Raw genomic sequence first — 20703 nt, forward strand, 5'->3', positions numbered from 1 at the left:
ATCCCATTGGTCAAAGAAGTCACATGATGATGAGGTCCAGAGTTAGTAAGTGAGGGGACCGTCCACGGGCGTGGTTATCAGGAAGCAGGATGGTAGGGGAAGGTCCTTCACAGTCTGGCACCGTGGGGTTAGGGAGCTGGGAGGGGGCCTTGTTTCGCTAGCCGTGATCACCAAGACCGTGGTCGTAGTTTATTCTTTTTTGCGTTGGACTCCGTTTGATGAGCATTTATTTCGTGCTGGATGCTGGGGGTTCAAAGAGTAGGACAGTCTCTGGTTACTCTAAAGCTAGTTCATAAACTATGCATGATCTCAAATTAAAAAAAAAAATTTTTTTTAACGTTTTTATTCATTTTTGAGACAGAGACAGAGCCATGAGCAGGGGAGGGGCAGAGAGAGAGGGAGACACAGAACCCGAAGCAGGCTCCAGGCTCCGAGCTGTCAGCACAGAGCCCGACGCGGGGCTCGAACCCACGGACCGTGAGATCATGACCTGAGCTGAAGTCTGACACTCAACTGACTGAGCCACCCAGGCGCCCCTCATGATCTCAAATTTTAAGCAGAAAACATCCTGTTAAGACTTTTATTCATGGTTTTAGAGAAAAAGGACGAGAACTGCTTATACAGATGTGTGTTGGGGCCTGATTCCACTTTCAGAAAATGCTGATAGGTCCTTGAAGAAAAAAAAAAAAAACGGGTTGCTCTGGGCCTGCACACTGGTGACGACATGGTCACCAAGGAAACCAAAAGATGCAGCTTCTAAAAGGTCTCTGAAGGCTTTTGTTACTGTTGTCTAGAATCTGATTGGCTTAGCAGAATGGTGTCGGGATGGGAACAGACTGCCAGCGGCCTGCCCTGCGTCCTGCTGAAACTTCTAGGATCTGGCGCTAATTGCCTTGGAAATCTCCTACTCGGCCCTTGGTTTAAGAAGAAGGAGCGCTTTGGGGGTACTTTCTGGGTTATGGTGAGATTTGGCTCTGCTGATGATTCTGCTGAAAGGACAGGAAATGAGGTAGTGTCTGTAGCGTGCAGTGTTCGAACGAACCATAGATGTCTAAATATGGGCAGCTGTGCGGTTCATCTTCACGGTTCTTGGGTTGAGTTTTAATATAATTGAGTGCTTCCCCTGCTGGCTCCTTGGATTCTTAAAGGTGCACAGCAGTGTCTCTGTCTCGAGGCACATCTGGCCATTGCAGTTGGAGCCCGTGACTCGGTCTGAAGTGCTGTCTAAGGAGCTGGCTTCTGACCTTCATCGAGCTCAGGCAGAGAGAGGTTTGAGCGCTTAATCCAGCAACAAACCGCATGGCAGGGCAGGCTCTCATCTGTTATGTAAGCGTTCAGTACTTGCCGGATGAGTTCCTTTGGCAAACTTTGAAATCACATAATTTCGGAGTTCCGTCGAGCCTGCCAAAGTTTAAATCGTTCATACTTTTTGACAGGTGCGTCAATGCAATTTTTAGATTTCCAGTTTGTAACTAAGGCCCTGCCTGTGTGGCGAATCACAAGCAGTTGAACAGAAGTTGGGAGAACGGCAGACAGGTGGAAGGAAGGTTTTTACCATGGAAACAGTTTGAGGCATTTCTGAAGTCTTTGGTTGACCAGTGACTGTTTAAGAAATATTCTAAAATGTTGCGTAGAGAAGGCCGAGGTGAAAGGCTCCTCCCCAGGAGTAACTATTTCAAAGCGATGTGTGTTATTTTGGGGGGGAGGGTGGGAGGCAGCTGGATTGGTCAACCGATAAGCATCTCACGTTAACTTTTCTTTTCTTTTTTTTTTTTTTAGTTTTTTTTAATGTTTATTTGAGACGGAGAGAAGCAGAGCATGAATGGGGGAGGGGCAGAGAGAGAGGGAGACACAGAATCTGAAGCAGACTCCAGGCTCTGAGCTGTCAGCACAGAGCCCGATGCGGGGCTCGAACTCACCGACTGTGAGATCATGACCTGAGCCAACGTCGGACACTTAACTGACTGAGCCACCTAGGCGCCCCTCACGTTAACTTTTCAAATATGATTGAGTAGGACCGAGCCTCAAGTTCCTTCCTGAAGCAGGAGGTTAAAGAGCTACCTCACTGGCAGGTCGGAGCCCGTGCTGTTTGACTCCACAGTTTGAACATCCAAGCACGTTTCACGGGAGACAGCCTCGAACTTTCAAAACTTGGTCGGCAAGAATTCATGTTTTATAGTTGTTAAAACTGACGATTGGTGAATAGTTATTGATATCTCAGGGCTGGGGTCCAGGGTTACTTAATATGGTGGAAAGCCCCAACATTTGTTACCTTCCATAGAAAATATCTAGTAGGTTAAAAAAAAAAAAAGATTGGACTTGATGGCTTTGATCGGAACTTTCTAGTGGGGAGGATGGAGGGAGGGGACGAGAGCCAGCCCGAACTTTGCCAGCCTTCCCCTTTGGGTAGATCTCAGGCCTCTGTGCAGGATTCCTCTTGCCTGCGGGCTGTGCTTTCTTAACATTCGAGCGAAGGTCACAGACACCATCCGGAGGTCGATCGAAGCATTGAACCCCTTCCCTGGGGTGGGGCGGGGCTGAGAGACGCATCCACGCCTGCACACGGGTGTATCTGCGTTGTCAGGGCATATTCTGAGGATGCCATTTAGCTCTACAATCTAATGCTTATAGACCTATTAAGCCTTGTTTACTTACCCTGGGAAATTATTTTTGGTGACCTGATTCTAATTGAGATTAAAAGAAAAAAAGACTACACATGTAAAAAGGTGGTTTCCAGTCAGTGCAGGTTAGGATATGAGAAACCAGGCTTTTCCATATTTGCTGACCACTTTTCTGAAAGGTTGTCAGTGCATGCTGAGATGTTTTACGGTGTTTATACTTTAACTCAGCAATTGTACTTCTCAGGAATCTCTCCTAAATAAATAATTCCAAAATAGATAAAAATCTTTGTGCACAAAGATGGTTGTCCAAGTGCTGTAGTAATGTCCTGCCTTGGGATTTTAGATAAAATAAATGATGGCATATTATTAAGGTAGAATTTTGTGTATGTAGCTATTACACTTCTAGTTCTGAATTTAAAAAAAAAATTTTTTTAACATTTATTTTTGAGAGATAGAGACAGAGTGTGAGCAGGGGAGAGGCAGAGGGAGAGGGAGACACAGAATCGAAGCAGGCTCCAGGCTCCGAGCCATCAGCACAGAGCCCGACGCGGGGCTCGAACTCACGAACTGTGAGATCGTGACTTGAGCCAAAGTCAGACGCTTAACCGACTGAGCCACCCAGGCGCCCCTAGTTCTGAATGTTTTTAATAAGGAAAGGAAAATGCTTTTATTATAACGCATGGAAAAAAAGTAGGGTATGACCTTTGGACTCAAGTGATGGGAAAAATGTAAACCGTCTTGAGGGAAATGTACAGATGTTCCTAATAGTTCTTGCCCATAGGTAGCAGAGTAATGGGCTTTATAAACTTGATTTTTCTGTATATTTCCTTATTTACAGAAGTATTAGTTCTGGAATTGGGGGAAAGTGATTCTGTAAAATTCGTAGACTGTGGAGATAGTTTGGCTGTAGAGACCTAGCTGGCTTAAGATGCTTGTTTTACAGAAGCTAAGAATCGACCTTTTACTTAGTTTGTATCTTTGGACTAGATTTCAGCCTGGCTGCAGGAGGGCTCCGCGCCCTGGAGATGTCGTCCCCCTGGCTTTGCTCTGGTGGGCAACTTGCCATCCTTCCTCCCGTGACCAGTCGTTTGTGCGCGTGCCCATGGGAAGCCCTCTGGAGTCGAGTCCTCTCACGGACCCGCCGTGCCGTCTGCGCTGGGCACACGTTACTTTCCCTTCCCTTTCTGCCCAGAGTAGAGCTTCGGAGAGTCTGAATCTGAGCCTCCGCCTGGCCTGGTTGGTCACACAGACGTGGGAACGGTGGCTTGGGAAGCATTCTGGATGTATGTTTTTTGTATATGGCATTTTTTAGGTATTGTGATTTAACAAAGATCCAGGACCTTTGATTTGAATTGTAGCTTTCACTCTTCCAGAGTCTTAATGAGAGAACTTTGATCTGGGAAATAGAAGGCACGGCTGACTTATTTTTCTCTCTAGGATTTACAGATGGATCCAGTGGAAAAGACCACAAACAGAAGTGAACAGAAATCCAGGTGAATAAAGTCAGCTACACCTGCATGCAGGTGTAGAGCACCTGTCGCGGGTCTCCCGAGCTGGTGTTGAGCCCCCGCACAGGGAAAGTGCAAGGAGAACGTGGTGTCAGGAGGGATGCTCGGGCTGTGTAGCCGCCCTTTGCTTCCAGAAGGCAGTTCTCTCTTTGCCCGAGCAAGTGACTGTAACCTGGCCTCCAGACCAAGCAACACGGGAACCCGGGGCCACGTCGGAGACTGGGAGGAGACTGGGAGTGCCATGCTTCTCTGGCTCAGTGGACCGCGGGTTACGGGCGTTAAGTGGTGTCGGGTTAAGGAGGGGTCGGCCTGGGGTGGGTCGCGATGGATAAGCGGCAGAAACCCGGTTTGGGCCGGGGACTTTCTTACCTGTCGCCGCCAGCAGGATCATTCTGTCATCGCGGTTGGTCTTTGCGAGCTCCCAGCAGCGTCAAGAGTTAAAATTGCCAGCGTGTTGTTCCCGTGTGTAGATGACTTAAATACGCGCTGCCCTCCAGGGGGACTCGTGACGACCAAGGCACAGCCGGCCCCAGCTCCTTTGTGGACGGAGGGCAGAGCGCGTGAGATAAACCCACAGCACGGCAGATGGGCAGGGCCTCTCTTCCGGCAGTGGAAAGTAGGGGGGTGACCGTGTTTGACCTGAGCCCCGCAGGTGTTCCTGGATGTCATGTTCCCTCTGACTGTGGTACTTCCAGGGTGACTTTCGCGCTCTCTTTCCCTTGTTTTTAAGCAGAAAGTTTTTAAAAAGCCTCATCCGGAAGCAGCCCCAGGAGCTGCTCCTGGTCATCGGGACGGGCGTCAGCGCCGCGGTGGCCCCGGGAATCCGCGCCCTCTGCTCGTGGCAGAGCTGCATCGAGGCCGTCATCGAGGCCGCCGAGCAGCTCGAGGTGCTTCACCCCGGGGACGTCGCGGAGTTCCGCAGGAAGGTGATGAAGGACCGGGACCTGCTGGTCGTCGCCCACGACCTGATCCGGAAGATGTCGCCTGTAAGTCTGTTTCAGAGGGCCGCTTCGGGTCTCCCTGGGTCGCTTGCTTCCGGACGGACGGGGCTGCAGAGGGCGGAGCCGATGCGAACGCTTGCACGAGCCCGCGTCGCGTTCTGCTCTCGGCCGGGCCGGGCTGACGAGCCACCGTGTTCGTGTCCTTTAGAACCTGAACCGTCCCTTCCGACAGCGGTGATGCGGGCGTACCGCGGGGCTCCTGAAAGAGCCCGTGCTGAGTGGAGCCGGGATACGAGACGTGGTGACTGGGGTGTCATGCCACACTGGGGACGAACCTTGGTTTCACGCCCATTTAGCAGACGGGTATCCTGGAGGTGTGGTTTTGGTTTAAGCAGGCCAGCCGCGTAGCTTCGGAGGACAGGTGGTTCCCGAAAACATTTTCAGATGGGGGAAGCTAGAGCGTCTTTGTCCGCAGGGGGACGTGATCTGGTGGAGAGGAAGAGCGGTCCCCTCGAGTCGGGGGTGCCGGCACGGGGGTGGGGGTCCGCCGTGAGGCAGCCGCCGTGGACAGGCAGGGACGCTGGGAAGCTACACGATGTGGAAGGGGCCAGGGGCGGGTTTCTTCTGGTTACTTCTGGGTTTATTAGAGCACAGCCGTCATCTGAGCGTTGGCGGGGGAGGGTGTTGGAGATGCTGCACAGAAAGCATGAGAGGGTGTCTGCAGGGTCATCGGGGAGACCGGGAGAGTTTAGGCCGCTGTGCCCCCAACTACTGACTTAATGTGGTCACATTTGTGCCCCTCACGTGGAAGTCCGGGCAGGCAGCCCCGGGACAGCATGCTGGTTTGCCAGGGCCGGGGCCCCCGGGCCTTGTTTTGTTCCTCTGCCAACATGTGCCTGTCCGGCAGGGCAGGAGGGGAGCGGGGTGGGCTCCCGCCTCACCCCGCCTGACCTGGGAGCCGCATCTACCGCCTGTGTTCTCGTCGCGCCGGCCTGGGTCTCCAGCGTCTGGGACGTGTTTCGGCTGGGCAGCTGTCCCGGGGGACGTGTTCTGTTGGCTCGGGGCAGCTGGGACGTGGGGCCAGGCCTGGCCCGCTGCCTGTTTTGTAAATGAAGTTGCCGGTGCCCAGCCACGCCGATCATTTGCGTATTGTCCACGGCTGCTCTCACGCTCAGGCGCAGGGTCGGGTAGTTGTCACAGAGACTGAGGCCCACAGAGCCTGAAGCAGTTGCTGTCTGGGCCTTTGCAGACGGGGTTGCTGAGATGGACGGGGACGAGTCAGTGGACAGAGTAGTGTCGCGGGGCGGGTGGTGCGGGGCCGCGTGCGGTGAGAGGTGGTTCATTTGTTGAGAGGCCACGAGGCAGACACTTGGAGCTCCCGCACAGATGGAGCCTTACTCTACTCTTCTCTTTACTTCTGTGCTTTTTTAAACTTCGTAAGACAGGAGTTAAGGTGAGGCCAGCCGGAACGGTTGTGTTTCCTCAGCCATGGTCAGCAGGTTGAGAACAGCTATGGGGTAAGTGGCAAGTTTTTCCAGATTGCCAGGAAATCCTGGCAAAGGACGGGAGGGGCAGTGAGGTTGAAAGCTTGGTCAGGGGAGTAGTTGCGGTGATAGATCACGGAATGTAAGCTGCCTCCTGGGAGAAGGTGGGGGGGTGGGTCCGCGGGACCCGATTCGGTGGTGGGCGGGTCCTGCTGGCTTCGGGGTGGCCCTGGGCGCCGGAGTGCTCGTAGGGTGAGCAGGCGCCAGGGGAGGCCCGGCCAGAGGTTCTGAAAGAGCTGGGCTCTTGGTGGTGGTGAGGCGCAGGATGTGACAGCAGGCTGGTGGCGGAGATGGGACGCGGTCGATGGAGGGGAGGGAGGGAGGTGCTTCGAGGGTCAGCTGAGTGGCTGAAGGAACCGGCAGGAACTGGCCCAGAAGTACAGCCAGAGAGACTTGATGGGGAGCTGGGTCCACCCCTGTGCTCCCAGGGCCGGGCCGGTTTTCAGTGGCACCAGGAGGTGGACGCTCACAGAAGTAAGTGAACGTGTGGGAATTTACCAATGACGGGCCCACGGGAACAGGGGAAGGGTTTTTGGGGTCGGGGAGGGAGTCGAGAATGTCAGAAAAGGGGGTCGAGCGCCGTCCTGGGGTCTTGGGACCTGGGACCTGCACCGGGACAGAGGTGGCTTCTGATGGACAGAACTGAGGGCGCCCGGCGCATGTCGTGTCGTGTGCGGTGGGGGTGGCCGGGAGGCTCAGCTGCCGCCTGACCCCCGCGCCCCCCTGGCTGCCCCCCACCCCACTCCCCCGCGGCCCCTCTCAGCTTGTGTGTGTTTGCGGCTCCCCCGCCCTCCTCTTGAGCCGGGCTTTGCCCCCGTCGCTGCACACGGAAGTGGCTCCGGTCAAGGCCGAAGGGGACCTTTGGTGCCCCATCCACAGGCCGGATCTCCTTCCCGTCCCATTGAACCACCCAGCAGCATGTGCCTTACTGTCCTCCGCCTAACTTGAAGATGCCGTGGCACCGAGAAACAGAAAACCAGCACCTCTGCAGCTCCTCACAGGGAAATCTGCAGTCCGCAAAGCCCCACGTGATCTGGTGCCCGGTCACCTCACCTGCCCGCCCTTACCCGCCAGGGCCCCGGATCACCCTCGGACCCACCTTTGCCGTTGCTGCCTCAGTGCCTTTGCGTCCGCTCTTCCCTCTGCTTGGGCCACTCCCAGAGGGCGTGTGCTCCAGTGTCCCCATTCCTGGTGCCCTTTGCCCCCAGCAGCGCCGTCCCCCCTTTTCTGCTTCACTTTCCCGTAACGTTGGCCGCCACTGACGTACCACTTAGGTTTTGTACGTCGTCTGCCTCCTCCAGGGTTTTAGGAAGCTCTATCAGGTCGGGGTTTCCTTTCTTTCTGAAAGCAGCAGCCAGAAAGAATGTTGCTGCATAGCTGCTCAGTTGCTGAGAGAGGATGTTTTGGTAACTCTGTCCCACCTTTCTGTAGCGTACAGGTGACACCAAGCCCAACTTCTTCCAGGACTGCCTGATGGAGGTCTTCGACAACCTGGAGCACCACATCCAGAACCCGCTGGTGTTGCAGTCCGTCCTCAGCCTGATGGACAGGGGCACGATGGTTCTCACCACCAACTACGACAACCTGCTGGAGATTTTCGGGCAGCAGCAGAGCAAGCCCATGGAGTCCCTGGACTTGAAGGACAAGACTAAGGTGCGGGCTGCAGGGTGGGGGGCGGGGGTGTCTTCCCCCCTCCGCAGGCCGACCGAGCCCTCCTTTTCACGGCAGCACATTAGCGGTCGCGACACCGGGAGGGCGACGACTTGTCTCACCTGCTCGTTTCCTCTGTGCCTTTGTCCCGCGCACGTGCGTGTGTGCGCGTGGCAGGCCCTGTGGGAAGGAGGGCCGGTGGTTTGGGTAGCCCCTCCCCCTCGTTCTGGATCGGGTGATGCTGTGCGTGACGTTGTCATCTTGATATTTTTCCCTTAATACCGTACTTGGAATGTTTCCTGATCACGAAGCTGTTTCTAAAAGCTTACAAACGGCAGGGCGATGGGAGAATTGAACGAGAATTGCCATCCTTTCTCTGTTATTATTAGCGTCTTTGCACAAGTACGAATAACACTACCGTCAAGATGTTTACACTTGTGTGTCTTTCTGGTGACTTCTTTAGGGTAAAATCTCAGAAGAGCGGCAGGGTCAGAGGGCAGAGTATTTTAGACAGATGATGTGAGTCACCAGGTTGCTTCCCGGAAGATAGCCAGTTCCTGCCCCCACCAGCCACGTCAGAGAGCACGCGTGTCCCACATCTTGTCAACACGTGTCACCAGAAAACAAAACAAAACGCATTTCTCCCGTTGAGGTGGAAATCGGTGAACAGTGTACGTTTCTGTTTCTCTTGTCGCTAAGGTCGATCCTGGTTTCATTTTGTTGACTGTATTTCTTTTGTGAAATGTTTGTGTCTTTGTGTGTTTGCTTAAAGATGTTGTGTCATTACTAACGCCGCTGCTGGGTTATCCAGCTCATCCGCCCAGGAAGCCGAAGCGCGTAGAGATCGCGCCTTGATGTTGAGGGCTGCTCCTTGCGCCCTCCCCCGCGGAATGTGGCGAAAGCGTGTGCCGGCACGGTCCGCACGGTGGGGTCATGCCCTCCCCTGAGCTCTTTGTGACACGTGACGGAGCGCCTGCTCGCCGCACCCCAGCCACGCGGTCCCATCTGCGAGGCTCTCTGGCTGCTGCTGTTGTAAATCGCATCCCTGGAAATCAAGTGCAAAGGGCCTGTGGCAGAAGTGCCGGCCGGCCCACCTCCCGCCCGGTGCCCACAGTGTTGGGCTCCTGCTGCGTGTCTGGTGGTGCCAGGCCTGCCCGCCGATGTGACGGTGGCCCTGGCGTGAAGACAAAATGGAGTGTGTGTGATGTGCAGCTTTTCAAGGGCCTTGTTCTAGATCTTGAGGTGAAGTCAGTCCAGGGCTGTTTGATAAATTATGGGTCCACACGTGTGTTTTTCTGGGCGTTCAGACGACACGTCCACGGCAGTGACTAAAATAGAACGTGTCACTCAGAAGCGAAAGTCCCCTTCATCCCCCTCAAGGAACCGGTCTCGGCAGGTAGCTGGCATCTCACGTGCTAAAAGCCGGCTGTAAAGCAGTTCTTGGTCCGACAGGACTCAAGTGGCACAATAGCCCGGTTCCTCTTAGGCTTTAAAGGTGCGATTATAAAGTGAAGTATTTCTCTTGCTCTTTCCAAGGAACGGTTGAAAACCCGTGAGTCCGGCGGAGATGTCTTCCTCTTCTGCCTCCTTTAAATAATAGCTTTCTCCCCTCTGTCCTGGCTTGCTGTCCCACAGGTCCTTCAGTGGGCGAGAGGGCACATCAAGTACGGAGTTCTCCACATTCACGGCTTGTACACCGATCCCTGCGGGATGGTCCTGGATCCGTCGGGGTACAAAGATGTTACTCAAGACCCGGAAGTCATGGTACGGCCCCCCTTTCTCAGGCACTGCTTGCGCCCCTTGGGACTTGGTGGCCGCTGGCTGCTTGCTGGCAGTCCGAGCGGGTTCCTGGCCTCCAGGCATACTCCTGCCCCTCTGTCCACACAGCTGGCGCTGTTCTCGGCTCTGTCTCCCGGGGCTGGCGCGTTGAACGGATGCCCGGTCCTCGTGCGGTGCGGCCCGGCCGCTCGGGGACGCAGGTGAATCTCTTCGGCGTGATCCGCGCCAGTTTTCTCCGGCCTCTCGTCCCGACCTCACGTGGTGCTTTTTTGCATTCTTTCAGGCCTCCCCTCTCCTTTCTCTGCTTGGCATTCTCTCTAGCTTTCAAAACCTTGTTTTACACTTCATTCCTTCCCTGTGAGGCTTTTTTGATATCCTGGACAGAACGAAGTGTGGAAAAGCTGCTTTTCAGCTTTCTATAAACTCTTTTAATTAGAGCACTTACAAACCACAGTATTCTCACGGAGTCACCGGCAAGCTCGGGGTCGGGCGCCGTGGTCCTCGTGCCGATCCCGGCCCGCGGCCCAGGTGTGGCCAGACGGGTGGCCGGGCTGATGCCCCTCAGCTGCGTCGGTAATGCTGCGAGGACGCCTGGGTGGACACCGGACCTCCCCCTGGGGTGTCGGGCGTCTGAAGGGGCAACTTCCTGCCGCACGCCCGAGTGACCGCGCAGAGCCCTGGCGGCCCCCTCTGGCCCGCTCCCTGGGGTCCCTGTCCTTGGTCTCCCCCCTCCTCAGCTCTCTGCTCTCACTCCCAGAAACCCAGTTCTGACCGCGGCACCCCCGTTACCGTCTGTGAGCCACGGAGACACGTTAATTCCAGACCGTCATACATAACACAGTTCTGGACAGAAATGAATGGAACGTCCTTAGTTCCCGTTTCGAGAATTTAAAATTGTACTTAATTCCAGGAGATTTGACTGGAGGGACTGCACCACAAGGTGGGTGGTGGGTGGGCGTCAGACTCTCCTTACTTTAAGGCACGTCTACGCTGGACATCGACTGGGACCTGGATCCGTGACCCTGGCTTGGAGAGGAAGGGGCTCCCGCGGGTGCCGAGCAGGGAGTGTGTGCGCGGCTCAGGCCTCAGTTTGCTCACGCGCCACGCCGCGTTGACGCGAACGGCTCGCCTCTCACACCGGGGACGGCGTGGCTGGTGGGGACGGCCTGTTGCCGAGCGACATTCTAAAGGCACAGGCGCGCGGCCGGGCCGGGACCTCGCCGTCTTTCGGACGAGCGTCCCTGTCTCTCGGCTGGTTTCTCCGCAGGAGGTGCTCCAGAACCTGTACCGCACCAAGTCCTTCCTGTTCGTGGGCTGCGGAGAGACCCTGCGGGACCAGATCTTCCAGGCTCTCTTCCTCTACTCGGTGCCCAACAAGGTGGAGCTGGAGCACTACATGCTGGTGCTCAAGGAGGACGAGGACCACTTCTTCAAGCATCAAGCGGACATGCTTCTGCACGGGATCAAGGTCGTGTCGTACGGGGACTGTTTTGACTATTTTCCCGGATACGTGCAGGACCTCGCCTCTCAGATCTGCAGGCAGCGCAGCCCAGGTACGGGCCGTTCCCCCTTCCGGGCGTAAAGCGATGGGGTTCTTTCTGATTTTCCTTTCTTGGGGATAGAACGTACGTACCGCGAGACGAGGTGGAGATGTAGTTTTACACACCCTTACGTTGACCGGCCCTCCAGCCACGTTTTAAAAGGGTCCGTGTGTCCGTTACAAATCGGAGGCTGGGGCGAGTGGTCTGATGGTAACGTCTGCAAGCGGAGCCTTAGCGTTTAGCGCTGTGCGTGCGGAGCCCCCGTGTACTCCCGTTTCCCATGGCCGGCTATGTCCCCGCCGAGGCCCTTAACCAGGAGAGCAAACTGCCCAGCCGGCCGCAGCCGTTGAGATGCCGAAACCCCAAAAAGTGCAGAGACCCCATTTATTCTCACCGTGTCGCTGCAGCTCACGACTTAGAACCGCAGAGACACGAGACGGTTTCACGAAGACTTTTCTTTTCGCAAATAACATCTTTTCCCCGTTCTGCCGCGTGCAGCACACCCTCGTAGGTGATTCCTGGCCCGGCTGGGGGGGGGAGTTGTTGACCTGCCCAGGAAGGACCAGGGTGACTGAGCAGCTTTTAAATGGGTCAGCCTGTCAGAAGGGCAGTTGGTGGCTTTGAGGTCGGGGACGTCAAACACGGATGATGGTGGGCGTGGAGCGGTCTTTACTGGCTGCCATTTAATTGCAGCCAGAACCTCCCCCCACTCCCCCCGGGCAGGGGACTTGGGTCGACCACGTGGATGGCTGCACGTGGCCGCTGTGACCTGGAAGGCCAAGATTGCGGCCGACCGGATGCGTACATGGTCCCGACGGCTCCGTCTTTCCCCGCTCGTCCTAGCGGACAGTTGGCTTTACGTCGAGGGCAGTGGTCCGTGTCGTAGCCCGAGGAGCAGCGGGGACGGACCCTCACGGGGCCCCACACCGCCGTCAGTTTTACCTTCTCCACCTTCGTGTTCGGTCACAGGACCCGGGGCCACGAAACAGATGATTTGATAGATGGCGAGGCCAGCTTAGAGGCGAATCACTTGCCCGGTGAACGCCCGGAGATTTCGGAGCCGGAGCTGGATCCGGTGTGTCCCAGGCAGGCCCGCGCGGCCTCATCCTGCCCCTCCCCACGGCCTCCCCCGCCTCCGCACGCACGGCTGCCCCGAGGACCGGGGCTCACGAAACCCGAGTGAGCTCGGGCTCCTGGGGCGAGCCCCCGTGCCTGCCTGTCCCCGCTAGACCACCTTCCATGACCCCGGGTGCATCCGACGAGCTGTCAGGGCCAAAAGCTCTTTTGGACCCGGAATCTGTGACCGTGTCCTTCAGGACGTTTGTGCTTACCTTCGCGAATTATCTCTCTTGACCGGAGAGGGTGGTGTCCTGGCAAGGACAGTCGTGACAGTGACCGCGGGTACCGTACCTGCCTCCCCGTGTGCCAGGCTGGCCCAGACATGCCACACGTGGAGCCCCTCGGTCCTCACGGTAACCCTGGGAGGAGGCTGGGAGGAGGCAAGGAGGGGCGCTCCCGGCCCGGGGCCCCACGGCACACCGGAGCTGGCGTTCAGGTCCCCTTGTCGCGCTGCCTCTCCGAGCAGCCCTTGCCGCCGTCCCTGCCGCTGCCCTGAGGATGAGGACGAAGGGCACGTGACGTCTCAGTTCTGCTGACTCTTTTCTTTCTTCTCCAGATGCTGACCGAGTGGACAGCACCACGCTGTTGGGTAAACAGATCTTGATTTCTGCCAGCCCATTCTTTGCCTACATGTGCTGCTAGCTCGCTGCCGCTGTTGCAGAATCACCAAGTGTTTCTCGTAGTAAATACTTAGCCTGTATTGAAACGGCCCCCCCAGAGGTGATGGCCAGCCCCGCCCTCACGAGGGTCTCTGCCACAGCGCGGGGGTTAAAAACGCGTCCCCCCAGCAGGGAGGCGCAGCTCAAACACGGGTCATGTGCTGGCACCCGAGAATAATTTCCCGTCTTACAAGTGAGAGTGGCAGGGCGACCAGACAAGACTCCGTCTAAGGTGTAGCAGGTCTGGCCCGGCCCCCTCAGAAGTGTCCATCGCCAAGGTTCTGAGCTTTCAGATCAGTTTTTCTGCTTGCTGCTTGTTGGAAAGGTGCAGCTTTTCGCTGCCAGGCCCGCTGTGGCCGGTTACGAATTCGCAAGACAGAGCCGGGCCGGGTGGCGGCCAGCGTCCTCCTGTGGGCGGACTGGGCACCGGGCTGTGCACAGAGGTGGGCTGGTGGGGGAGAAGGGGCCGGTCTGTGCGGCCCTGGTGCCCCTGCCCGCCTGGCTCGGCCCCTCTGCTTTCCATTCCTGCCTCGTTTCCCTGTGAAAGGATGCCTTCGTTAGACCCTTTCCCACTTAAACGTGACTTTCAGATCCGTCCCTTTCCTTGGAAGAAAGCGCAACCCGTGGGGCATGGCAGGGGTTATTTGGCTATTGTTTCAGTAAAATCCGATTTATTAGCCCTTGAAGGGTGGATTCTAAAACAGATTAAAAACTTTCACCTCGTAGGTAATGCGTGTCAGGACTGCGCGAAGAGAAAGCTGGAAGAGAACGGGATTGAAGATTCAAAGAGGCCCCGACGGTCCGATGCAGGTACGTGTGCTTTCCGTGCAGCGGCCGCTTGGCCACACGCAGCTGTTGGCGGCCCCTGTGTTTTGTCCGGTCATGAGGCCCCTTGCCGTGGGCGGGAGGGGTGAGGACACGTGTGTCCATTGAAAGCGGCACGCGCTCTAGGAAGCGCACGGGAGGTCAGCCCAGGCTTCTCGCAGTGAGCGCTCTGTGCCGTCACACCCGCTTCGAGAAGCAGCATCGCTGGGAGCCTGTCCCCCACCCGCCACACCCCGGCTGACCACCGTCCTGCCTTCTGTCCCTCGGTCCGCAGGGAAAACCACTTCAGGTCATCTGTCTTTTGTTCCCCGTGTCACCGACAGGGAGTTACATAAACTGTTGATTTAAGCGGACAACGTCCGTGGCTCCGGGAGAGGAGACGTGGCGCCCTCACGCCTGCCTCCAGGCGTCGGCGCATCACCTCTAGTTGCCCACGTGCCGGCTCTGACTCCCGAACCGGCCCCTGCTGGTTGCCAAGGTCATAGCACGAATTGTGCCCTTCGGTCTGTCTATAGGCGGTAGAGTTTAAAAGGTGGAAAACAAAAGCGATTACTTTATTAAAACGACGCAAACGTTTTTTTCCTGGCTGAGCAGCCAACCCCGGTGCTGTGTTAACGGGACCAGTGTCAGCGGCGGGATGTTTTCAGTATCGAGGGCAAATGTGCTTTTTTGCTTGTTGCGTGTCGGTGCTTTTTAGTTTTGAGGAATTTTTAGATTTCTCTTTGCCCTTGTCCAAAAAATAATGTTTTGCAGTATTTTTTTTTTTTTTTTAAGTTTATTTATTTATTTTGAGAGAGAGAGAGCCAGAGCTGGGGAAGGACAGAAAGACAGGGGGAGAGAGAGAATCCCAAGCAGGGTCCACAGTCAGCACAGAACCCGACGTGGGCCTCGAACTCACAAACTGTGAGATCATGACCTGAGCTGAAATCGAGAGTCAGACGCTTAAGCGACGGAGCCACCCGGGCGGCCCACGTTATTTTCCAATGGATCATCGTCTGTCATAGGGCCCCTCCCTTCCCGTGACATTCGGCCTTCTGCCCGGCTCTGGGCTGTGCACACTTGCCGTGTGGGAGCTCTCTCGCTTCCTAGGCCACTGTTGCAAAGACCTGTATTCCTGCCCCGGCCGTCTGGCCAGGACCTCCTCGGGGGGCGCTCACAGCCCCGTGGGGTGGGGGGGGCACCCCGGCCCTCGGGTGTCCTCATACTCCACTCACGGCCGGGGTGTGGGATTCTGCTGGGAAACCCACCGTCTCAAGGGTCCATATTTCCTGTTGGAGACCGTCTGTTGCCAATCCAGTTCTCAGTGGTTTGTAGGTGATCTGTTGCCTGCCTTTCTGGAAGCTTTCAGGATCTTCTTTTTCCTCCTGTTCAGAAATTTCACGAATTTAGGTGGAGCTCTTTTTTATATATGTTGCTCAGTTTTTTTTCCTGTGTCTCCAGCCCAGGGATAATCTCTGGTTTCCCTGATTATGTCTTTCTGCTGTGTTCCCTTGTCCTCAAATTCATGCTGGCCGGGCCTACTGGATTGCGTTCCGAGGTCCTGCGTTTTCTCCGATGTCTTCCTGTTCATTTTGTGTTCAGCTGTTCAGAAACTTTCTGGGAGATTCTCAAAATCGTGTCCTAGTCTCTGGGTTCCGTTTTTATTTTGAGAGTATTACTGTTGATTTCTGCGAGCTCTTCTGTGTTCTGATTTACTCTCTTTCGTGGCATCTTTCCTCCCCTCCCCCCAAGACCGTGATCTTTACAAATCTTGAGGGATACCAGAGGCTTCCCTGGTTGTCTGACTCCATTTCTGACAACATTGGGATTGAAGATTTTCAAATAACAGTTTATTTTTTTTGCTTTACATAAGAAAACCGAAGCAAAGTGCTCCTAAACATGTAATAATCCACTAAGAATTTCTAGGCCTATGAAGCAAGTAACTTGTCAGTTTACCTATTTATTCAGCACCTAGAAGTTACCCCTCGGTGGGGCTGCCGTTAGAGTATCTATCTTCCTCTTCTACATCGTGGGGAGCTTGTGCTGTCGAAGCGGCCTGGCACAGGTGCAAAGATTCACGGTGAATGCGGAGAACGCTTAGTAAAAGGAAGCAGTTTGATTTGATTTATTTATTTAATGTTTTTATTTATTTTGGAGACAGAGACAGAGCATGAGCAGGGGTGGGGTGGAAAGAAAGAGGGACACAGAACCCAAGCAGGCTCTAGGCTCTGAGCTGTCAGCACAGAGCCTGACGCGGGGCTGGAACTCACAAGCTGTGAGATCATGACCTGAGCTGAGCTGAAGTTGGATGCTTAACCGACTGAGCCACCCAGGTGCCCCAAAATGAAGTAGTTTTAAAAATGGGGCTCCGTGCAGAGTGTCATCACCGGAGTAGGGCTGGTGACAAGGGGAGACGGGAGGCTGTGGTCTCGTTCATACCGGTTGGAATGACGCCGAAGGGGCGGGCGTCCGGGTCCTTCGGCCGATTTTCTATAGCTTCAACACACTTCCCTGTAGAGAGAGGATGCCATTCCAGGAGCAGTTCCTCTGAAGTCTTTTGGCAAATATTTGGGTTGTGAATTCCGCTAGTGGGGACATTTGTAACCAGACAGCGAGGGAAACGACGAAATTAGCGTTGACCCGTTTCCTCCAGGACAGGTGGTGGTTTCTGCTCGTCTGTCTCCTCCGTTTTCCTCCTGTCTGTCTGGGGCTCCTCTGTCGCCTGTGATACTTAAGAAGGCAGATCTTCTGGTCATTCTCTGCCGGTGGTGTTTCTGCTGCCACTGCCGCGCGCGTGCGCTTCTCCCGTCCAGGGCCTCCCCTGGGTGGCAGGCCGTGTGGCTGGTGGCCGGGCTCACCACCCGGCGGACTTCACGGGATCGGCGGACTTCATGGGATCAGCAGACGGGCCCCGCGTGCCGGCACCCGCTGCTCCCCAGGCGGCCGTGAGTGGTGCTCAGAGGAAGCCCTCCGGGAAGGGAAAGGCGCCCGTTTCCATGGGTGGAGATTCCCGTCGGTCTCTGCAAACCTAGCGCGGTTTTACTTTGTTCCCGATGGCGCGTACGGGTCACGACGCCGTTTCTAGACAGCAGCCACTGTGTCAAAGTCTTCAGCGTGTGCGGAAAACCGAACGGTGTGGGACGCCAACGTCCCGTCGCGGAGGCTCCTCCGAGCTGAATCTTAACGTCTGGGTCTTCCTTTGTTTTGTCGCAACAGACGATGCCGGAGGGTCTTGAAATCTTTAAAACCGCCAAAACCTGCCACTTGAAGACCAGCCTTGTGTAACCGCAGTGCCGTAACCCAAGCAACGAGGAACGTTCAGAGAACTCCGCGTGGCATCTCTCGCTTCAAAACCGTCCTACACCCCGGGAGAGCCGCGCGGGCGCCTCGGAGGCCGGCTGCAAGTTCCACCGTGTGGTTCGCGCGTTCGGGAGGTAGAGCCTCACACGGGCCCCGACGGACGGCTACCTCAGGGACTGGCGTGGTGGGAGGGAGACCGGACTCCTGGCTTCTGCCCGACGGGCCCCCTTCGTCAAGGTGGTTTTTCTAGTAGAAAGGGGAGGGTGAGGACTGTCCAAGCAACAGTAGTTGCCAAAGAGGGAAAAAAAAAAAAAAAAAAAAGACACTTAAACTTACGATTTTTACGTGGAAACATGTTACTGTAGAAAAAAATTCAAAGTACGGTGGTTGCGTTGTTCGCTAGGAAAGAATGAGTGGGTGCTTGTTTGAGGCACCGAGCCTGCTGCTGTGAGAGTGGTCGGTGTTGACGAGGAAAGGCCAGCTGAGTGGGGTCGCTTTGGAATTCCCTAATTTTGGTGACTTCGGCTCCAAGGAGCGGCAGGGCCCAACTGGCCGCGGAGCCCCAGAGCCCCAGAGCCTTTGCACGAGCGCAGCTCGGCGCCGCACAAGTTGGTGTCGCGGCGGGCGCCTGAGAAATGACCAGTGGAGCGCGAGACCAAGTTTGCAGCTTTTAGTTAGAATAGAAATCCCACGTTTTCAGAGTCTTTATACTATGGGGGAAGGTCCAGCCTTTCCGTTCTTATCTCTTAGAAGTGTCTCCCCAGGGCCCGTTTGGGGTTTGCCCGGAATGAGGCGGGCAGACCTTGTCAGGGGCCTTGGGGTTCATGCAGGCGGGAGAGCGCCACGCTGGGGGCAGGGCTCACACCTGACGGTGGCCATGGCGGTGACCCTGGGACCCTGCTTGGTTTCCTCCCAGAGGCTGCCTATTTCGGATGTGCGGTCCTTGCCAAATTCCGTGACGCTCCCCATTGATGGCGCTGCCCCCCCTCCCCCCGGTACAGAGAAAGTTAAGAACAAGAAACATAAGGTTGGAACATGTTGCGAGTGAGAGATAAGCCAGAGACCTGCTTGAGACACTTTTTTTCTCTTTTTGAAGCATGAAAAATCTTTTATGTTACTCTGGTCATAAATAAAATTTTAACCTCGACTACGTGTGCTCGGCTTTAGTTACGACAAAGCCGGGGGTAGTGGATTTAACGAGAACTTTGGCCTTGACTTATCACTCAGCTGAGAAGTGACTGCTTGTGTTTAAATCTTCTAAAAAGCAGAGATTGTAATTTGTTGGTTTTTAGACGTTTCCCAGGTGCAACCAGAGGCGGATGTCTGCGTCTGAAAGTTGGTTGGACGCGGGGCGGGCCAGAACGACCAGCGTGGAAAGGGACGCGGAAGAGGAGGGGTTGGGCCAGCTGTGCGCCATGCTCCAGGCCGTGAGGCCTCGTCGCCGTGACGGGCGGCCTCTGCAGTCGGGTCGGCTGTCCACCGAGCGAATTCAAACGCACGCTGGTTCCAACGTCATTGGTCTGCTAGAGGCACCTGGAGCACGTCTCGCTTGTTGGTGGCTCGCCGGCTGGCTCCCTGGGCCCGTGGTGGCGCCCCAAGCACGAGTTTCCCGCCGGCCTGTGGTTTTCAGGAACGGGGTAGCCGGTGCCGTGACAAACCGTGCCGTGAAGGATCACCGACGGCGTGGGTCCCGGTGAGAGAGCGAGAGCGGCCCAAGGTGCGACCGGGGTCGACCCTGAGCTCACGTGGCAACGGGGACGTCTCGGCGCGAAGTTGATGTTGTGTAAAGCGGAGGAGGTCCGCGAGGCAGAGGTGTTGCCGGTGTTTTCTTAGGAACAGGAGACAAATAGAGTGGCCTCCGCTCTCTACACTCGATAAGAGATTGATTGGCTGGGTGAGGGCAGGAAGCGGGTCTTCTGGGACTTTGGTCTAGGTGGGCACACGGGGCACTTCGTTTACGTGAAGCAGTGGGTGTTCAAAAGTGGCCGCGTCACTGCTTCGGGAGGCTGCTCCCTCGTTAGCACTTGGGTCCAGCCCGTCTTAAGTGGAAGACCACCAGCATCTCGCAATTCTTTCTGTAAAGTTTGAGAGCGCGCAAGCGTGCGTGTGTGTGTGTGTGTGTGTGCATGAGCACGGGAGGGGCAGGGGGAGAGAGAGAGTGCCTGGTGTTCAGGCTTTGCACTGACCACCAGGAGCCTGCTCGGGATATTCTATCTTGTGAACTGAGAGGTCACAACCTGAGCAGACGTTGGACGTTTAACCGACCGAGCCGCCCAGGCGCCGCTGGTCTTTACGTGTCCACAGACCCTGTGTGGACGGGTAACTGTCAGTAGATTGCAGTGAGGGAGCTGCTCTGCTGTGTACGAAACTCTAATCCATTCTGAAAGGGAAATGAAGTATTAGTGAAAATGCTGCAACTTTCCTCCCCAGAACCACGTATTTAAGCGGAGGAGTCAGTTGTTACTTAGGAAAGCCTGTGTTCGACGTTTTCCCAACAGATTTATACTTAGAAAAATTCAGATTGCATTGAAGCAGACATAATTGTTTCACCTTAAAAGAATTTTTGTTTCTAAAATGATAGATCAGAGACATCTGCGGTTAGAATATTCTTTACTGAGATTTCCTGTATTGACATCAGTTCCCCTGAAATAACTTCCCATAAAACCCAGGTTCAACGTTCTATAACTAACAATATTTGAGAACCAAGAGTTTCCCTGAAAGATTACTTAAACGTACTAGGCAAGACCTAAGTGAAAATAATGCAGAATCCAAAATTATTCTGACTGGCTTTCAGAATGACACAAAATTACACTTTTTTTTTTTTTAATAATTCGCTCAACACTAACTCAGGAAACCTTACCCACGGGAAGGGGGCCCGAATGATGGACGCGAGCTACAGCGGCCCAGGCTGTCCCGACTGCTCCAGCAGTCTGTCATTCAAGAGCAACAGCTAGGCCGCCGTGACCGTGACCCAGGTCACGGACACCCCCAGGTGCTCAGGGGGCACTCGCGGTCCTAACGCGACTCTTGGTTTCTCTTGCTGCTTTCTTGGCCTTCAGTGTCTGGATACTGAGAAAGATCCAGGGTCAGAACTCTACTGAACATGCGGTCGTCGAACTGAAATGAGAAAAGACCGCTCGAGTCACCTGTCGACTTGGGGGAGAAACGTGTTATTAAACATAAAAGGAGGGCACTAGCGAATCTGGATTTGCACTTAAAAAGGAATCTCCTTATAAC

At 55.3% G+C, this 20703-nt stretch overlaps 2 protein-coding genes across 14 annotated transcripts in view; one reads left to right on the plus strand and one right to left on the minus strand.

The window, feature by feature from the left end:
- The window catches only part of FAM118A (family with sequence similarity 118 member A), a 41490-nt gene that overhangs the window by 7560 nt on the left and 13227 nt on the right, over positions 1-20703 (plus strand). For 4 of the 11 annotated variants that reach the window (XM_042993526.1, XM_042993525.1, XM_042993523.1 and 1 more), the window contains exons 2-9: positions 4059-4114; positions 4863-5115; positions 8046-8267; positions 9900-10028; positions 11311-11596; positions 13260-13292; positions 14089-14172; positions 17383-18613. In XM_042993526.1, the coding sequence (XP_042849460.1) occupies positions 4068-4114; positions 4863-5115; positions 8046-8267; positions 9900-10028; positions 11311-11596; positions 13260-13292; positions 14089-14172; positions 17383-17402 (1074 nt within the window). In that variant the 5' untranslated portion in view covers positions 4059-4067 and the 3' untranslated portion in view covers positions 17403-18613. Of the gene's footprint in view, positions 1-4058; positions 4115-4859; positions 5116-8045; positions 8268-9899; positions 10029-11310; positions 11597-13259; positions 13293-14088; positions 14173-17382; positions 18614-20703 lie in introns of those variants that run through there. The other 7 variants (XR_006220304.1, XR_006220302.1, XR_006220303.1 and 4 more) reach the window with 4 other exon arrangements.
- The window catches only part of SMC1B (structural maintenance of chromosomes 1B), a 74068-nt gene continuing 73424 nt past the window's right edge, over positions 20060-20703 (minus strand). For all 3 annotated transcript variants that reach the window (XM_042993518.1, XM_007093323.2, XM_042993517.1), the window contains one exon: positions 20060-20583. In XM_042993518.1, the coding sequence (XP_042849452.1) occupies positions 20482-20583 (102 nt within the window). In that variant the 3' untranslated portion in view covers positions 20060-20481. The remainder of the gene's footprint in view (positions 20584-20703) is intronic.

This window comes from Panthera tigris, chromosome B4, assembly GCF_018350195.1.
Source record: "Panthera tigris isolate Pti1 chromosome B4, P.tigris_Pti1_mat1.1, whole genome shotgun sequence".
Lineage (NCBI taxonomy): Eukaryota > Metazoa > Chordata > Mammalia > Carnivora > Felidae > Panthera > Panthera tigris.